Source organism: Hyposmocoma kahamanoa, unplaced genomic scaffold (genome assembly GCF_003589595.1).
Source record: "Hyposmocoma kahamanoa isolate Upper Pololo Valley unplaced genomic scaffold, ASM358959v1 64, whole genome shotgun sequence".
NCBI classification, from domain to species: domain Eukaryota; kingdom Metazoa; phylum Arthropoda; class Insecta; order Lepidoptera; family Cosmopterigidae; genus Hyposmocoma; species Hyposmocoma kahamanoa.
In genome coordinates, this window is record NW_020653852.1 from 18680760 (window position 1) to 18697995 (window position 17236).

The 17236-nt window shown below is 36.1% G+C and overlaps 1 protein-coding gene across 1 annotated transcript in view; it reads right to left on the reverse strand.

The window, feature by feature from the left end:
- Nucleotides 1-17236, reverse strand: part of LOC113230933 (dynein heavy chain 10, axonemal) — a 125012-nt gene that overhangs the window by 90582 nt on the left and 17194 nt on the right. Inside the window, exons 19-39 of the mRNA XM_026465042.1 lie at nt 16788-16968; nt 14457-14585; nt 14174-14256; nt 13191-13317; nt 10074-10316; nt 8880-9049; nt 7998-8185; nt 7579-7740; nt 6852-7052; nt 6158-6449; nt 5407-5565; nt 4208-4444; nt 3301-3554; nt 3068-3216; nt 2760-2869; nt 2108-2286; nt 1791-1986; nt 1517-1614; nt 1231-1366; nt 959-1045; nt 224-358 (exon numbers count right to left, since the gene is read on the reverse strand). Of these exons, the coding sequence (XP_026320827.1) occupies nt 224-358; nt 959-1045; nt 1231-1366; nt 1517-1614; nt 1791-1986; nt 2108-2286; nt 2760-2869; nt 3068-3216; nt 3301-3554; nt 4208-4444; nt 5407-5565; nt 6158-6449; nt 6852-7052; nt 7579-7740; nt 7998-8185; nt 8880-9049; nt 10074-10316; nt 13191-13317; nt 14174-14256; nt 14457-14585; nt 16788-16968 (3516 nt within the window). The remainder of the gene's footprint in view (nt 1-223; nt 359-958; nt 1046-1230; nt 1367-1516; nt 1615-1790; nt 1987-2107; nt 2287-2759; nt 2870-3067; nt 3217-3300; nt 3555-4207; nt 4445-5406; nt 5566-6157; nt 6450-6851; nt 7053-7578; nt 7741-7997; nt 8186-8879; nt 9050-10073; nt 10317-13190; nt 13318-14173; nt 14257-14456; nt 14586-16787; nt 16969-17236) is intronic.

A 17236-nucleotide genomic window follows, 5' to 3' on the forward strand; every position in this document is an offset into this window, starting at 1 on the left:
AAAATATTCACTTGATCCCTAGACACTTTTGATGTGTGTATATATATATATATATAACATGTTTCGAGTTCTTAGGTTTTCGCGATTGTTACACATAGGAAATGAAACTGTTTTTCCGGATTTAAATCGCGTATATTTGTTTTTTCAAACAAACCAACGTTTCGGGCCCAATACAGGACCATGGGACCTGTAAAGGGCCTGGGCCTGCCTGGTACCTGGGCACTTTCCAGTTCCTTCCGTAGTAGAAAATCGCCTTTTTGGTGATAAATTTATTCGTACTACGCATTTCATTCAAGACCAAATTCATCCAATCCTCAACTCTTCCTTCGGTGTATACAATGTATCGGAACTCCATTATCTGTAATTTGATTTCATGTTACCGTTAATATTTATGCACGATTCATTAAAGAAGCACAGCGACGAAAATGCATGCTGAATATGCAGCGATGAATATGTATTCGTCCGAAGAGAACGTACTATGAAATCTGTAGTAACCTATATGGCACAACCTTTCGCATTCCTTGATTGACAACAAATAGACGATGGCATAATAGCGGATGCTAAGGTTTCGACGGGCTTCAACAGCCGGCAAGTTCCATGAAATGAGCGAGCATCCGCAGATACTTTAGCACACACACGCACGCACGCACGTCCGCCCGAGCTCGGTAATTAAATGTTAAATATGTAATTTTGCCATTTTTGTCCATTACAGGAAAGGTGGTCGATTTGAAGTGAAGCAATTGACGACACCCATCAATTGTTGCGAATTCGGACTGGCCAATCGGAGCGCAGTTGTCACAGTAATGATTTAGCAGAATAGTATTGAAACAAATTAAATGACATTTCGTCTCTATTTCTGGTTATATACTCCATGGTCAAGATCAACAATTCATAATTTTATAATGTGTTAAGACAGTCGTAAATTGTACACCTGCTAATACTACACTAGAATTTTTACCTCTCCTTCGGCGGAAATCATTTTAGATGCAACAGGTCTATTAGTATGGTCAACATAAAGTTCCAAAGCTTTAATATTATCAAACATCTGAAACAAAATTTGGGATTACAATACCTTAATCACATAATCTTACGACAAAGGACTCCCTGAAACAGTAGCTGCATAGTCTATAATTTACTAAATAGACTGCTGAGCCATCATACGACAGCTGCACACTAGACATAAATATATTTCATTTTATAGTAATAAACGTAAATACAAAAACCTCGTACCTTAATCATATGTTCCTGTACACAACTGCATTCACTACTACCAAGAATGGAAAGTAATTCATCAGTAGATATGAAGAAGAACCTCGGAAATATACGCCGTTTGGAATCTAAGTAATCATTCAATGATTTCTGACATCTAAAAACCAAGAAACAACATGTCGGTAAATTTTAAAGAATGCAAACGGCAAAGGCAAGTTGTCGTATAGAACGAATCATTCGTGAAGCAAAAGAAGTAGGTAAAGATTTTTAATATCTGCATAAAGAAAGGTATGTATCAGTAACATACTTTTGCAGTCCTAGTCCCAAAGCAATGAATTCCTCCAATCTTCCAGGGACTGTGCAGCAATCGACCACATTAAGGCGCTTGGCAGTGTCAAGCATGATCTAGCAAATGAACCAGAGATGAGTGTCATTAAAAAGACATGTACGAACACAACACAATTACATTATTAGTATGATAAATTCAGCTGTGATAGTTCTTAAGAACCTTAAAAATTTAACTTTGTTCTGGATGTGGAAAAGTCGTCGTTTTGTGTCATCAAATAAGGTAAATGACAAACCTTTCTGAATACTCTATCAATATCATCGAATTTTTTCGCCTCTTCAGGTAACTGGACGCGTATATCACCACCAACGAAAATGCCCTCCAAGTAAAGCCACTTGCGCTGCGTTGCAAACCATTCGTCAATAACCTCTGAGATAAGCGAGAGTCTGCGCTCCCATGTATGGACTACATTCAGGAACGGACCGATGAATCTGAAAGATTGAATTTGGATAAACGTAATCTCTATAACAATGTAGCTTCACGCCATGGGAGAATCCAGTTGCTTGTTAAGAGGATAAAAACAAAACCGGAGGTAAACAGATCGTTACTTACTGTGAAGCAGCCATACTTTGCAATGACATGGCGTCTTCATCTACTTTTACCGTGATCTCATCACAAGGGTTCAGTGTGTAACCTCGGTCTTCACCGCGGTTGAAATGTCGCATCACTGTGAACTGAATAGCGGCCCACGACTCTTGGATATCTTTCACACCACGCTCGATAGCCAATTCCTAGTGTGAAAAAAAAACTATTCAATAATAATTTTAACAAACATATAGACACATATTTAGGCGCAACGTTTATTGATATCACATAAAATAGTTTTTGGAATATTGGGTAGGGCAAGGGTTTTTAATAGCCTTATTTTAAATAAACTATTTATTAACCCAATTTTACGTGAAATACGTCTTTTTTGTTAATTTTACACTCTGTAAGAAGTTCTGTCGTGTTTTCGATAATCCCATTAAGGCGCCACGCCATATCCTATATTAAGAGGATTGTGCAGCACCCAGACAAACCGATGTAGCAATGTGAAAACAATTAAAGTAAATTTTTATTTTTGTAAAATGTTTACAGAAAATAAATAAAATAAACAAACCTTACAGAGTTTACAGTTTAAAATACTATTAGATTATAGTGTTCCTATTTACTACTAACATAGTCTAAAATACACACAAATTATTAGAAATTGAGAAACACTAACCTTAATAGCATGATTCACAATTTGTTCAGCAACATCTTGGTATTTGTGCAATTCCATGGCAAACATATTATCCAAAGTGAATCGCTCAGGAGACATGTCGAAGTCCTGACCTAGAATTACAATTTTATATATAATAACTATCGACGCCCTCATTCGCTTGAAGCAAGTGTTAACAACTTCTATAATCACCTCTATAACCTGTTATAAACTAATTTAATATTAGAGTAAATAAAGCTCAACCGAATCCTTCATTTGGTAATTCCAGAATCATCAGTTAGCTCGTTAGGTCACATCAACGGGCGGCTTACCTGTTTTCTTCATAAGCTCCTTCCAATGCCGCTCGCGCATAGCCTCATTCTTGAGGGATACCATAAGAGGCACTACACCCTTGAATTGCTTCATCTTTAAGTCCAACATCATACCGGTACCGGTTTGCCGTACAGCTTTGGGCAATTTCCTGAAAATCGGGCAACATACATGAGTATTTCTATAATTGATCGCAAATCCTTTAAAAAATGTTACACGCCAGAAAACTAATCACCTGAAATCTTTGAAGAACTGTTCAATGCCATCCACTAAAGCCAGTGGATTAAGATTGACCCACAAAGTTCTCGCCCAAATTTCTCTAGCATATTTCTGTGCTTTGTAAATCTTATAAACCTGGTCCATAGCAACGAAGTCTGCTTTTGCTCGCATGAAATTGGAAAAATCTGCAAGAGGGTTGTCGAAGAGTTGTTCTGCAGCTTGAAGCAGTTTCTTTTTGGCTTCCAATTCATCGAAGTATTTGGTGTATTCCTGTACGAACATTATTACATTAATCGTAAAGGAAATTCATTCAGTATAGACTAGAAAATTTTCCAATATGAACTGTGGCCTGCAATACCCTTTACAAGTGCCAAATCACTTCTAATTGTATTGCGTTTTGACATTACTTAAAACATATAGCAGAAATTAAAATAGAGAAGTCTTTATATATGTTGTTACCAGAAAATGTAAGGTTCAATACTAAAGGCCGTAAATTTACTATGGGTACTGATAGAGTGATGTGGGCGACATATTTATGATCGAAGTATCGCTCAACGGATATAATTAATTTATGGTATAATGACATTTGACACAACATTCTAGCATGATATAATAATAAACGATTAACTTAACTTTTTTATACTTTACACAATGCAATTATGTCTTTTGTTGTTATATCACTTATTAATTATATCCCATGACTGATTATATCCTCTGAAATTATATCAAACATCGTTATATTTAGTGAAAATAAGTTTTCTGTTACATCGATCAATACATACCTACTGAAAATGAAAGAAAGTTTTTCTTATACAGGGACTATGAACGTGCTTTCAACACAAAGTCGAGAAGTACTTACCTAAGTATTTATTTTATGTGCAAAAAAAGAATATTTTATCAATTATACTGTAAAATTAACTCACCTCCATAAGTAAAAGACCTCTTTCCATATCTTCGCCAACAGTCCCAGGACCTTCATTGTCGAACTTTTCAACGAATTCATCTAGTTCCTTCAAGAAGTTGGCTATTTCAATAACACTGAGCTTAGAGAACTTATCCTTGGTAGCTTCTAGGGTATTTGCACGGAACATACAGGTTTGGAACAGTCCGCCCCATGACGCTTCTAGACTCTTAGCAAAATGCATATCTTCTGCCGTCACCTTAGAGGAAACAAAATTTGAAATGCATATTCACTTGTCAAATGTTAAAATTACATAGAGCATTCAAACAATCTGAGCACGAATTCTAGTTATTTACAACTGCAGACTATGGCCGTTTTGTTCTGAAACGTTACACCCTTGTAGTACCTACGCTTGCGCTGTGAGGGCCTACGACTCAAAAGCTCATCTAAGTGATTTGACCAAGTGACGGGAAGAACACGACGATTTGCGCCTAGTGTTAAGACACGCCTGCTCACAGCGTTGCAGAGCTTTATGTCGCAAAAATCTGAGAGTCACTGGTACCGCGCCTGTTACCTTGAGACATAAGTTGACAAGTCTCATGTGCCTGTAATTTCACTATCACCCTTACCCTCCAAAATTGGAACGCAGTAATGCTCACGTTACTGCTTGGCGGCAGAAATAGGTAAGGTGGCAGTACTTCCCTGGACGAGCTCTTTTACAAGGAGCTCAACTATACCTTTTTTCTTTTTTTCTTACAGGGGGGGGGGGGAATCTTTATAGTCCAGGGAGGTTATGTGGGGACTCTCCCTCCAGACAGCTACTGAACTAAAACATACTGGGGTCCGCGAAAGGCGCCTTCTCGCAATGGCGTGTTTCATGTCCTGTGCACATCGAGTACATTTATGTCCTCAATGCCTGTGTACGTCTGGCGCACCCTAGACAACAATTGGCGAGTACGTTTCGACAATTACCTATCTTTTCAAGACGATAGCAAATGTGTTCCACATTTCAGCATGACGACTACGCGGCAATAACTTCTGGTATAGTGTATGCCATTGGTATGATAAAAAGAAGAACCATATGCAACAGCAAATATTTTCACACATTGTAGGAGAGTTTCCCATAAATACAAAACGTGATCCGATCCTATATGTTAAAGCCTTAAAAATAATAGTACAACGTTTACCTGAGTCGTCTATATTCTTAAAAATGATACTTACTTCAATACCATGTTGTCGCAACATGTTGAACATCTCAACCATGCCACGATATTTTACTTCGGCAGTCACTGTCATGGCTTGCACCATCGATATCGTCGCCATCACCAATTTGAAATCTTCCAACCCCTTGATATTCATGTTCACTATTTGACGAAGATTCTACAAAAATACATAAAGGTTACTTCAATTTGTCATTTGTAGCACTCTTTCAATTTTATATAGAGTAAAGCTTCGTAAACTTTTTTGTCTCCTAGATCAAGTGCCATTTATTTTATTTTTTCGCAGACCACCTTCCTTCCTAATGTAGATTTTTTTTACAAATTCATAAACTTAAAGTGTGTTTTTACAGCTGAAGCAGTAAGTTTAACTAAAGAGTGAAACATTTTGTAGATAAATAAAATCACACCGAATATAGTCGCAACAAATACGATATGGAGCTCCACATCTCATTTGTTGCGACAAGTTAACTTCATAAGTAATTTATGTGTCTATTTTAAGTAACGTTTGTGAGTACTGTATGTGTAATGTGGATTATTCCATTTCAGCCGAATTTTTAGTCACGACCTGCTTAAATGGGATCCACTCTCATGGAGCCCCATTAACATCTAATGCACCCCATACTTTTGTTTTCGCTGACCTAGACCCCTGGAAGGTTGGAAAGGACCCCTGGGGGTCAATATAGGCTGCTTTCGGATTCAGCGACCTCTTTCATTTCTGTTACAAATAGTTTACATATTGTGAGCTTATTTACCTCAATTTGATTTTTCAAATCGTACATGTCCATTCGCGTTTTCGTACATACACATCTTCCTAACGTATTAATCCAATCTTGCGCATGCTCCTGTATTTGCTTGATGATGGGTCTTAGATTTACTCTGATACTTCCCAGGTCTACATATTTCACGTGGTTCTCTAAATCTTGAATAATATCTTCGAAAAAGAAGAATTTCTCGTCGTATTTGTGAATTTGATCGTTCTTTTGGACGTATTTCTCACAGGACAGATTTTTGTCGTAACTCCACATGTGCTGATATTTATGCCATCTGTGGAACTCGTTATTTTCATACTTTTGTTACAGTGAATCTCGATTCTGACTTTTAAACACTATTCAAAACACAAATTAAAACTTTTCAAACAAAAAAAAGCAATGATCTCCATAGCTATTGTTACCAGGCGACAAATCCAAGATTCAATTTACATCGCCATGTAATGGAATGGAAGCAGTGTAACGTACAAACTAGATAGGAGCAAAAAAAACAGGTCGCGCGTCTTCCGAATAATTTTCGGCAATTACGGGAATTTCCGCGGTTACCGTTATAGTATTTAGTTTGTATGGTCCACTAGTGACTTCACTTTAGAACCTAATAGTCACCCTCGTGGTAAAAATGTTTATTAATCCTTATCAATAAGATATTAGCTAATAAATCAAGCTAATAGAGACTCACTTCTGCGTATAAGCCTGTATGTCTTGCGTAAGCCTATAAATGGTGTCCTGAATTAGCAACGTGACGTCATTAATGGAAACTACACGCAGGATATCTTCGAAGAAAGAGAATACATAGAACTCGTTTCCAGTGGCTTCTACGATACGCTGCGGTGGACAGCAGAGGCATGTGTCTCTCATCCAACGTGGAAAAGAAGTCAATCTGGAACAGTTAATTCATATTAACTTTATTATACAAAAAACTGACCTCAAAAGTTTATATATCCGCTAACGATAACTGAACTGAAGTCTTCATCAAAACGAATTATAGGAGCTTAAATAGAAGGTAGCTGGTGTACACTGTTGAGGAGTTCCTCTCATCTGCCAGTCATTTCCATAATGACATCAGCTCTAAGGTCATATTACATCCATGGGCCAAGTTTTATTAAAATCGGTTAACGGAAAACGATTGAAATTCAGTGAACCGGATTCATCCCCTAATTTGCTACCCTTGTAGAAGGAATATTTGCTTCTAATTTCAATGGGACCACTACTTAGTTAAACTGGAAATAAAAAAAAGAATCAACGAAATCGGTTCACAAATGTCGGTGTAATCTTCGGGATAGTTCGACAGTCTTCGGGATGATTCGGCAGGCTATGACGTTTAATGTTACTAGGTACTAATTTGATGGCGATGTCGTAACGGTACAATTTGGCATGAATAGTCAGTTAGTAAATATAAGAAAGACCTGTTAAGAAAATGTTTGATATCATATCCCACGATGTTTTGTACTTCTACAGGTGTCGGCCGCATGGTTATGTCCGGTGGAACCAAAACTGCGTCCACTTGAAACATTGGATCTTTCCCTGATAAGAGATCTTGAAATTCTTCCAGGTTCTCATATGTAAATCTAAAAAAAAACAATTACTTATGTTCAGAGTGTGATCATTGAGGGGAAGATAGAAGAGAAACAAGATGGAACAAGATTCGTCAATGTGTGGCTTGATGTGTGAATTAGCCAGCCCTCATTTTAGCTATTAGCCAGTTTACGAGTTGGCCATTCATATGCTAAATCATATGCAACACTATTTTAATACATGCAATTTTATTTCTTTAAGTATTAAAAGTGTTTTAATTTTTTTTATCGATAGCACAAATTACACTTACGTAACAAGAGCCTTGAAAATCTTCTTCTCCCAATATGTGTAATAGGACTGCATGACAACCGACTTTCCCGTACTGGATCCGAGGATCAGGTACTCGAGCTTATTGAGTATAGGTCCTATACGTTCGTATAGCCTTGCAATCATAGCTACTCGATGTGTGCGTTCATTCTCTAATTCCACAAAATACGCCTGCAATTTGAAAAGGCAAATTTCTTGCGAATGTAATTCCCACTGAGATTGAACGGCTTGATATTATAATAATTAACTAAAATATTGTGAGGATATCGGTATATTGGCAAAAGTTAAAATATTTTACATATCCAACCCTGTCGTGCTCTGCGGAGGCGCGAAATGAGCTCCTATGGAGATACCCTTTCATAAGCGGCGATGGGACGAACAAGTCGTGCGTCTGGTGGGAAGCGACGCGCCTGTCCATTGCTAGCAATGACATTAAATAGCAAAGACCCGAGGGGCACTGCCACTGTATCCGTCACCCTGAGACAATTTGACCAGACTCATGTGCCTGTAATTTCACCAACGTCATTACACTTCAAAACTGGAACGCAGTAATGTGAGCATACTGGTTGGCGGCAAAAATAGGAATGGTGATAGTATTTTCGATGAGTTCTTTCACAAGGAGCTCTACAGCTACTACAATAATGCTCATGTCCCTGTAGTGGCCCTGGTTAGTAGTACTATATTTTTTATACACTTACGCTTCCATATTTATATAGCGTATAGGTATAAAGCGGAATTCCCTAATTACGGATACTTTCTTGAATCTTTACTTTCAATTTTTGAAAATATCAAGCCACTTAGTCAATAAAACTGTGATTGAAGACAAAAAAGTGCCTCTTTTAGAAACCAGAACTAAACTACATACCTTGCAAGGATGCAACCAAGTATCGTCACTTTGGCCTGTGTCAGGATCCACATAATCCTTCGGTTTAACGACCGGGAACAAATCAAAGATCTCGATCTGTTCTATCATGAACAGAATTTCCTTCTCAACCATCTTGAGTTGCTGGTGTACAGATTGCAGAGAATTTTGACCTGGATTATGAATTGGTTAGCTTAGGTATTATAATGTCCCAAACATTTGGTTTCATATTCAGCTTATTTAAATTAACAACGTATAACATAACCGTCCGTGTTGACGACCTTGGTAGTCCAACGGTTTATATTGTAGGCGCTGGATGAGGAAGTCCCGAGTTCGATTCTCGGTGGGACCAGTTCGATGACCTTTATGCTACCGCCCGCTAACTAGAACGTGGCTAAGTGACAAAAGATTTTTTTGGGATAACATAAAAAACCATAACCCAGTTTTAGAATATTGAAATTGTTTAATGATATTTCAGCTATGCATAGTTAGGATAAGGTCCGATAAGTCGAACACGTTAACTAATTTTAACTGTTTTTAAAAGATAATTTTGTGCTCTATATTTTGCTATTTAAAATGGTTATTTGAACATAGTGTCACGATGGGACTTGCGTAATAATGAGAGTAACTCTTGGTCCACATGAATTTATTATAGAAGATATAAATAACAAAGCAGAGAAAAGTTGAAGAAAAAGGAGAAGAAAGGCTGTAACAAAAGCAATGGTATAAAACACGGGTACAATACTTTATAACACTCCCTAACTTAAATTACATACGGATATGCTTATGGATGAATATAAAGTAGACACTTATCCCAAAAAGGCCTGTATTAGTACATAATATTACTACTTTATAAGCAGTTAGGTTTACATGATTGGAGAACACGTCTTTTCTCTTCGACAATTTTGATGGGATTTACGAACGAAGCAAAGACAGAATGATGAAGAAAAAGAATAAGAGAACGATTCAACATTGTAAAAGTAATTGACCAGGAACCAGTGAAGAGGGCGATAAAAAGATGGGATGACGATGAAAGGAGGTCGCATCGTCACAACAGTACAGAGGAAATTCTCTTGTTTGAAACCAGACAATTCGTGTAGTTGTCAGACACACAATTATTTCTTATTGTAAATTATTTTTCTATATTATATATTCTATAATACATTTCTATTCTAAACAGGAAAACAAGCCAGGCACCTTTAGTAATATCCTTAATATAATCCTTTATTCCGAGTGCAGTCCATGATATTCTGGTCAGACCAGGCAAAATATGCCTTTCCATATCTAATAGATGCTTTTTCATGAGATGTGTCTCAGATCGCGTAAGAGTGTTCGTGCAGGCGTTATAATTTGATATAACTTCTTGTAATGCTTCGAGTTCATAATAGAGTCGGTCCTTTTGCATAGCCACGTCTCTTATGTTTGTTGGAAGGTCAAAACCTGGGGGAATAACATTAATGACTTGAGATTTGAACGAGTCAAGATTTTAAAAGTAATTGGCGTTTGCTTTTGGTATGAACTGTGGTAATTTGAAAAGCTAACAATAATAATAATAAATTTATTCATGACCAAATTAAGGCAATCCTAAAGAAAGACGAGCATGTTGAATCGAACCGATCGGGTAGCCCATCCGAGTCTCGAAATCAGATGGGTTTCCTGGACTTGATTCTTATTATATCTTCGTAATTTGTGAGTTAAATCAACTATTGTTCCGATTTCATATATCAAAAGTCGAGTCTCACAAATGTGAATCGCAATTATGCGCCTCGATTCGGAAAAGACGCAGTTTCCGATCGGAAGAAGCTAGCAAAATGCGTTCTGATGCGTGTTGATGAAGCGAAAGATGTGAGTCAGGACCGTATCAAGTTGAAGACTGTTGAAACTGCCAGCCGCGGTGGGAAAAAGGCGTGAAGTATACGTATGTATGTTTGAAGTATATGGATGTACGTTAAGTTTATTCACAAAACTTAAACGTTACCATGGATCAATAACTCATGAGACTGCACACACACATACACTCAACATAGCCCTGCACTAGGGAAACCCTGTGTCGCGGGTGCCATGGACTCATACATCGACAACCATAAATTACACCCAAACTCACGAGAGAAATAAATGTAGGCCATACACATATTTCTCCCGAAAAACCTAAAAAAATACTTTCGGGATTATGGAAGTTCATGCAAACGTTATTTCGGGCAAATGTATTTTCCATTCAGATATTTCTCCCCGCCCGGGAATCGAACCTGGGAACTTCCGCGTGGCAGCCCAGCATGATAACCTTATTACAGATCGTAACTCTGAAAAAGGTTAAAATCAGTGAACATAAGACGATATCTCGAGTGCACTGATCAATTAGCCTGGAAGTAGTTTATGTTATGTAATTGGTCGTGAATATCAATTAATTCCACAATTTTCGTTCGTTAATTCATTCATTCAATTCCTCTTTAATATGAAATACAAGTAGTCAAATGTTTTTTCTTTGTAATATTATTCAAATTATTTTCTGAACTTTGACAAATATACATTTCAATAGATGGCATTGTACGTTACAAACGTTTCCTATTATGGATAGATGGCGCTAACCCTAAACAAACAAACAAAATCAACCAGCAGTGCAGCAGTATCCATAAAAATCTGTGCAATAAGCGCCATCTAGTTGGTTAATTTGTTATCACTATAGCTTTGATAAATTGCACCTCGTCAATGTAAAACAAATTACTTACAAAAATAGCTATTTGGTACTTGTCGCGACATCTAGTCTTGAGTTATTGATCCATGACGTAACAAGTTATAAAAAGTGTATAATAAGAAGTACAGTGAATATCAAAACATAATATGAGCGCTAGCACTGCAGGTAAGGCATTTCAACGCGAGTCTAGATTACAGGACGTGCGATAAGGGGAGTATTTAGCTTGTTTTCAGGATTTTATATGATCGGATAGTAGTTACATCCCATCGTGTAACGAATTAGCACGCGCTTTAGACTTTGTGTGTCGTATAGTTTTTGTAACACCGTCAAACTCAAAATCAAAGTCATAATAACATTCATTCCATAGGTAAAATTTTTAGACTTGACGTCATTTTTTAAGCTAGTGCTCGCTCACTACGCTGACCTCCCTGAGAAGAACGAGCAAGAAACTCTAGAGATTGCTCTTTGAAATAAACTTTAATGCTACGGAATACACTTTGAATCATAACTGTGTGGAATCTAGACTCATGTTGTCTTTCCATACATCTTCATTTAACACGTGCTCTTCAATTTTGTAATATGCTTTTCAATTAAAATACTTTTAATGTAAGTTTTAAACTTAGGAAATGATATTGTGGATATATCTTCTTTCTTATTGAAATTATGTACATTTTTACGGGCATATAAAATATTTGAGTAAAAGTACTGTAATGCCAGTCATGTTACCAGTCTCCTTAAACTTTTCTCTGAGAGAAACCCGAGAACCTAAACGATATACAGAACGAATCACTCGTTTTTGTGAGAATCCCGTGAGAATCCGTAGGACATTATACTATGGAAGTAACTAAATTAAACTAGTGTAGCAGCAGAAGTGCACGAATGTATTCGTATAAACTCTACAAATACAGTAATAAAAAATACTGTATGTTATTATTATAACATTATACATTATTATGTTATTAATTTATCATTATTATAAATTAAACATACAGTATTTTTTTTAACTTGGACAGTATGTGGACATCCGAAATTATTGTCTTTTATTGTGAATTGCCCATAAAATTCAATAAAATTGTTTATTTGTTTTGGTGCTGATCGCCTCAGTTTCATGTGTTAGCGAATCGTGAAATTAATTTATTTTATTTTATTAGAAAACTTACTTTGCGTCGTTAAGAATTCGTTTTAACGAAATAAGAAATAAATGGATATCAACGGAACGCTGATAGGCGGCCGCCATTGTCAAAAACATATCTGACTAGAAAGGACATGGTTTCGATTTGTTTGGGTTTATAGTGAAAAGATCTTATAATATAATTTGTAACAGTCACTGGAGTTTCATTCCTATGTCTACTATTAAAAGTTTATACATGTACCAGGATCTCTTCATTGTAACGGAAGTAAATATCGGGACAGCAGAAGTTGGTAAAATTTTATAAAAGGTTTTTACGTAGCCAGTTCCTTCTGCCATTTTCAGGGGACGATACACCATTCAAACCCTGACGTGTAGAAATTTTTCTCATCTACTTTTTTTTATCTACTAACGTACTTACGAGGCCGATGACAAAACAACTATGTATTAGATTGAATATTTATTAAAATAGGTGCTATTTTTTACACTTTACCTAACTGCTCCAGCAGTTCAGCTTCCAGAATAATTTGAAAGATTTTATGATCGAAACACGTCTGAAACTCTAATCCATGCTCTTGCATCAGCTTATGTACTGTCAAGTCGCGCCACGTCACATCGGTCTGAAAATTCACCCAAGTTTATTCAAATATAGCTACTTTTATTACCTTTTAAGACGCATACTTTACTATTTTGATTGAACTCATTCTTATTTTGTATCTCCGATGATATCCAATTCTTAGGATTTGGCGAATACTTCAAATCGCAAGTTCCTTTCTTCGGATCTAAATTGCGTATATTTGATTTCTCAAACAAGATCCCATATGAACCGGGACGTAAGGGACTTTAAAGAGCTCGAAATTTTAGTAACATTGAAAAAATAACATTTTGTCAATGTCCCTCGGCGGTCATCGGATTTCCGAATTTAAAGTCTATAATAATTTGAATCTTGAACAACGTACTTTATTATTGTTTTTTTTTTTTATTTCCGTGTGAACTATGTCGAGTTGCAAAACGATTTCCCTATTTTTAATAACAGACATAGGCAACAACAAATTACACCCAAACTCACAAGAGAAATAAATGTATGCTTTACAAATATTTCTCCAGGTCCGGGAATCCAACTCGGGTCCTCTGCGGGCAGTCCGGCATGGTAACCGTTTGGCCACGGAGGCAGTTGTACACTTACAGAATAAGTTTTTCAGGACCACGAAAATACCAAGCGACTTAATAGTTGTCAGAAATTGGAGAAAGTTGCTGATATTTAGAAATTGGAATAAAAAGCCATTTATTTTTATGAACAAAGTGGTTTGTACTGTATAGTCAGTCAGCCAGAACCCATAAAGAAACAGACGCGTTGGTTTGTTTGATAATCAAGTATATTTTATGCGGTTGATGTGTTGCGATCGAGAAAACAAAAACTCGATACAAAAACTATTCTTTTGACAAAATTTTAGATAGAGTTGAGTAACAATTTACCAATCCTTCTTTGGCTAAAAGAGAGGTAGAACTTGGCGATCTAACATTCTCATAATGTTGTCCGGGTATCCTCATCAGCATCACTGAAATACAAGACAAACTTTAAACGTTGAACAATAGAGTAATAAATTACGATGTCATCGGGTATGAAATCCCACAACATTGAGATTGTCAATAATAAAATATTTTCCAATGATATCAAAAAGTAACTTGTCGACTTTTCGTTACGTACTCGACTGATTTAGTTAAGTTTCTGGTTCATAGAAAAATTAAAGATACTTACAAACTTTATCCCTTCTACGTTTTTCAGCTATCTCTTTGTTGACAATATCCATTGGTTTTAATGAAACCCGGGATCCCGGCGGCTTTTTTGCTTGCATATGAGCTTTACCAGCAGCAGTAACTTGCATTCCTTTGCCACTACCACCGCCTGCGTCACCAGCACCTACACCGGCTGGACCCCCTTCCTCTGTAATATCATTTGCAATGCTTTGAAAGATCTGTGGTGTTTTTTTCCAAATAGCACGCTAGTAGTAATTAACAAAAAGCCTATAAGAAACAAATATTCAAGTCCTATTGCCGTAGCCGCTTACAGTATGGCCAACATCGACATACCATTCCTTTTCTGTACGTCTGGCACACCGACCCCTGTACCTGTACCCTGGGCAACAATCGACGAAAACCTTACGCCGATTGACAAATCCTTTAATCACGATGACAAGCATTACAGTGTATGCTAACAATACGATAAGAAGAAAAACAATAAGTGTGCTCAATATCACAAACGTCTTACGACAACTTGTGCTCTATGTTCATACAACGAGCATAATCAAATAAAGCTTACGAGGCGCTCATTTACGGGAGCTTGTTAGAAGTATACGCACGTACAATATAGTAAAGTACACAGAACAATAAATACAGTAGAAGTGCTTAGTTTGCATGACACGTGCCGAGAGTACGCGGGGTTCCGCAAACTTGAGCTCAGTCCGCCATTTTCGCTTTATACGTTATGGTCGTATCGATTATCTCGCGCAAAACCTCGAAAATCGTAGAGAAATATGTGATTTCGCTGCTTCGGAGGGCAAAAAAGATAGTCGCACTTATAACATTATCTATGGTGTTGTTTAGAATTATTCATTAAATCATATTTTATTACATTTTCAGTTTTCTGTTCATCGTAATTATTTCTTCGTTATAAGAACCAAAAGTAAACTTACACCGCTACAAAATGGTCGTTTACATCTCGAATTCGTCGTTGTTCAACATTTAACCGCTAGATGACAGCACATTGATTAAGATTTCAATTCAAAATTCTCGTCGTAACTTGCTATAATAGGTATTGATGGTATTGAACTTTCAACGATATACCAACAGGGTAAAGTTTAAATTATATTAACAGTCCAGAATTTGTAATTTCTTTTTTGAATTTGAAACCACGACCGATCATTATCAAGATTTCATAGCATTTCAAATTATGATTGTGTGAGTTTTGGCGATAGTGATTCTGATAGTAATCGAAGCGAGTCGATACTACCTCGGCCTGAATTCAAATTTCTCCCATATTAATACGGTTCATTTTGCTTGGGTCGAGCGGCTCCCTGCCGCTGGATTTATTTCAATTTTTTTTTTACAAACGTAACTAAAGCCATTTTAAAAGTGTATCATATACTTACTATACTAAATAGTTTAATTTTTTCATGAAATACCCACATGTTGTTTTTTTTTTATATGTGTATTATAATGTCAATATGGTCTAATTAGGTATATGCTAGAATTAAGTGTGTGAAATAAATATTAAGCGTAAGGATAGAATATGAGCTCACCAGTATTGAGTCAAACCAGCTATGGTTTTTACAATACTGTATATATTAGTAATGTCATTGATATGTGTGTTAAATAAATAAATAAAATAAATAAAAAATAAAATAAAAACGTGTTCTCTATTGAATACAGCGGCATTCTTGTAAAACGTCGAGGGAAGTTTTGTTTTTTTTCTATCGTGAAAATTTTTAAGAATCGTGTTTTTACACCGTATATATATATATATATATATATATATATATATATCAATTTCACTGTTATGCGTAATCAAGTAAAGCCATTTGAGGTTGTATGGGAACTTCTCCATATTGACATACGAGCATAATCAACTAAACGCTTACGAGGCGATCATTTACGGGAGCTTGCTAGGAGTAAATGTATAATACAGTACAGTCATACATAGGATATAGTGTTAGTGTTAGACAGTGGACAAGCATTAGACTTGTGAATGCAAAAAAACTTACCCAGTTCCTCCAACGATTGAACTTATGATTGCGGAAAAAAACAAACGACTTTTTCAAACTTCAATATTTGTAAAACTTAACAATAAAAATACCAATTTGAGTTTAATTTTTATCCAAATACACTTATCATAAGTTAATTAATTTTTTAACACCAATGGATTTTTTGTTCAATTTCATTTTCAAATTCAAATTATAAAATTGACCAAAAAAATCCATCGGTGTTAAAAAATTAGGAAACCTAATTTTCAGTAATTGGCAAAAACGTGCTTGATCCCTAAACACTTTTGATGTGTGTATATCCAATCACTTTTTAAAAATTTAAAACTTACGAGCTTCTGGAGTAAATTGAACTCGAAGAATATTCTTCTTCATCATATTGTCAACAAAAAGCGACGCACCCTGCACCCAGTCATTGAATTTCTGATTCTCAAATTCCTTGACGATTTTGGAAAACGACTTGTACATGTGAAAAGCTTCCTTCTTTTGTTCGCATTCATTTAATTCTGGTATCTATGAATTTCATATTAATACGTTTATCATATTATCATATTAAGTCAATAGAAATAAATAAATCATTAATCTGACTGATTTCCTGGATACAAGAAACTGGGTGATTCCAAAAAGGCTCCAGATCAACAGCAATGAAAATGAAATAACAAAAAAACAAGTGATCTGACTGATTTCCTAAATACAAAAAACTGAGTGATTCCAAAGAGGCTCTAGAACATAAGTGTACGGTGCTCCATACACTTATAAATGATAGTATTATAACTGTTAA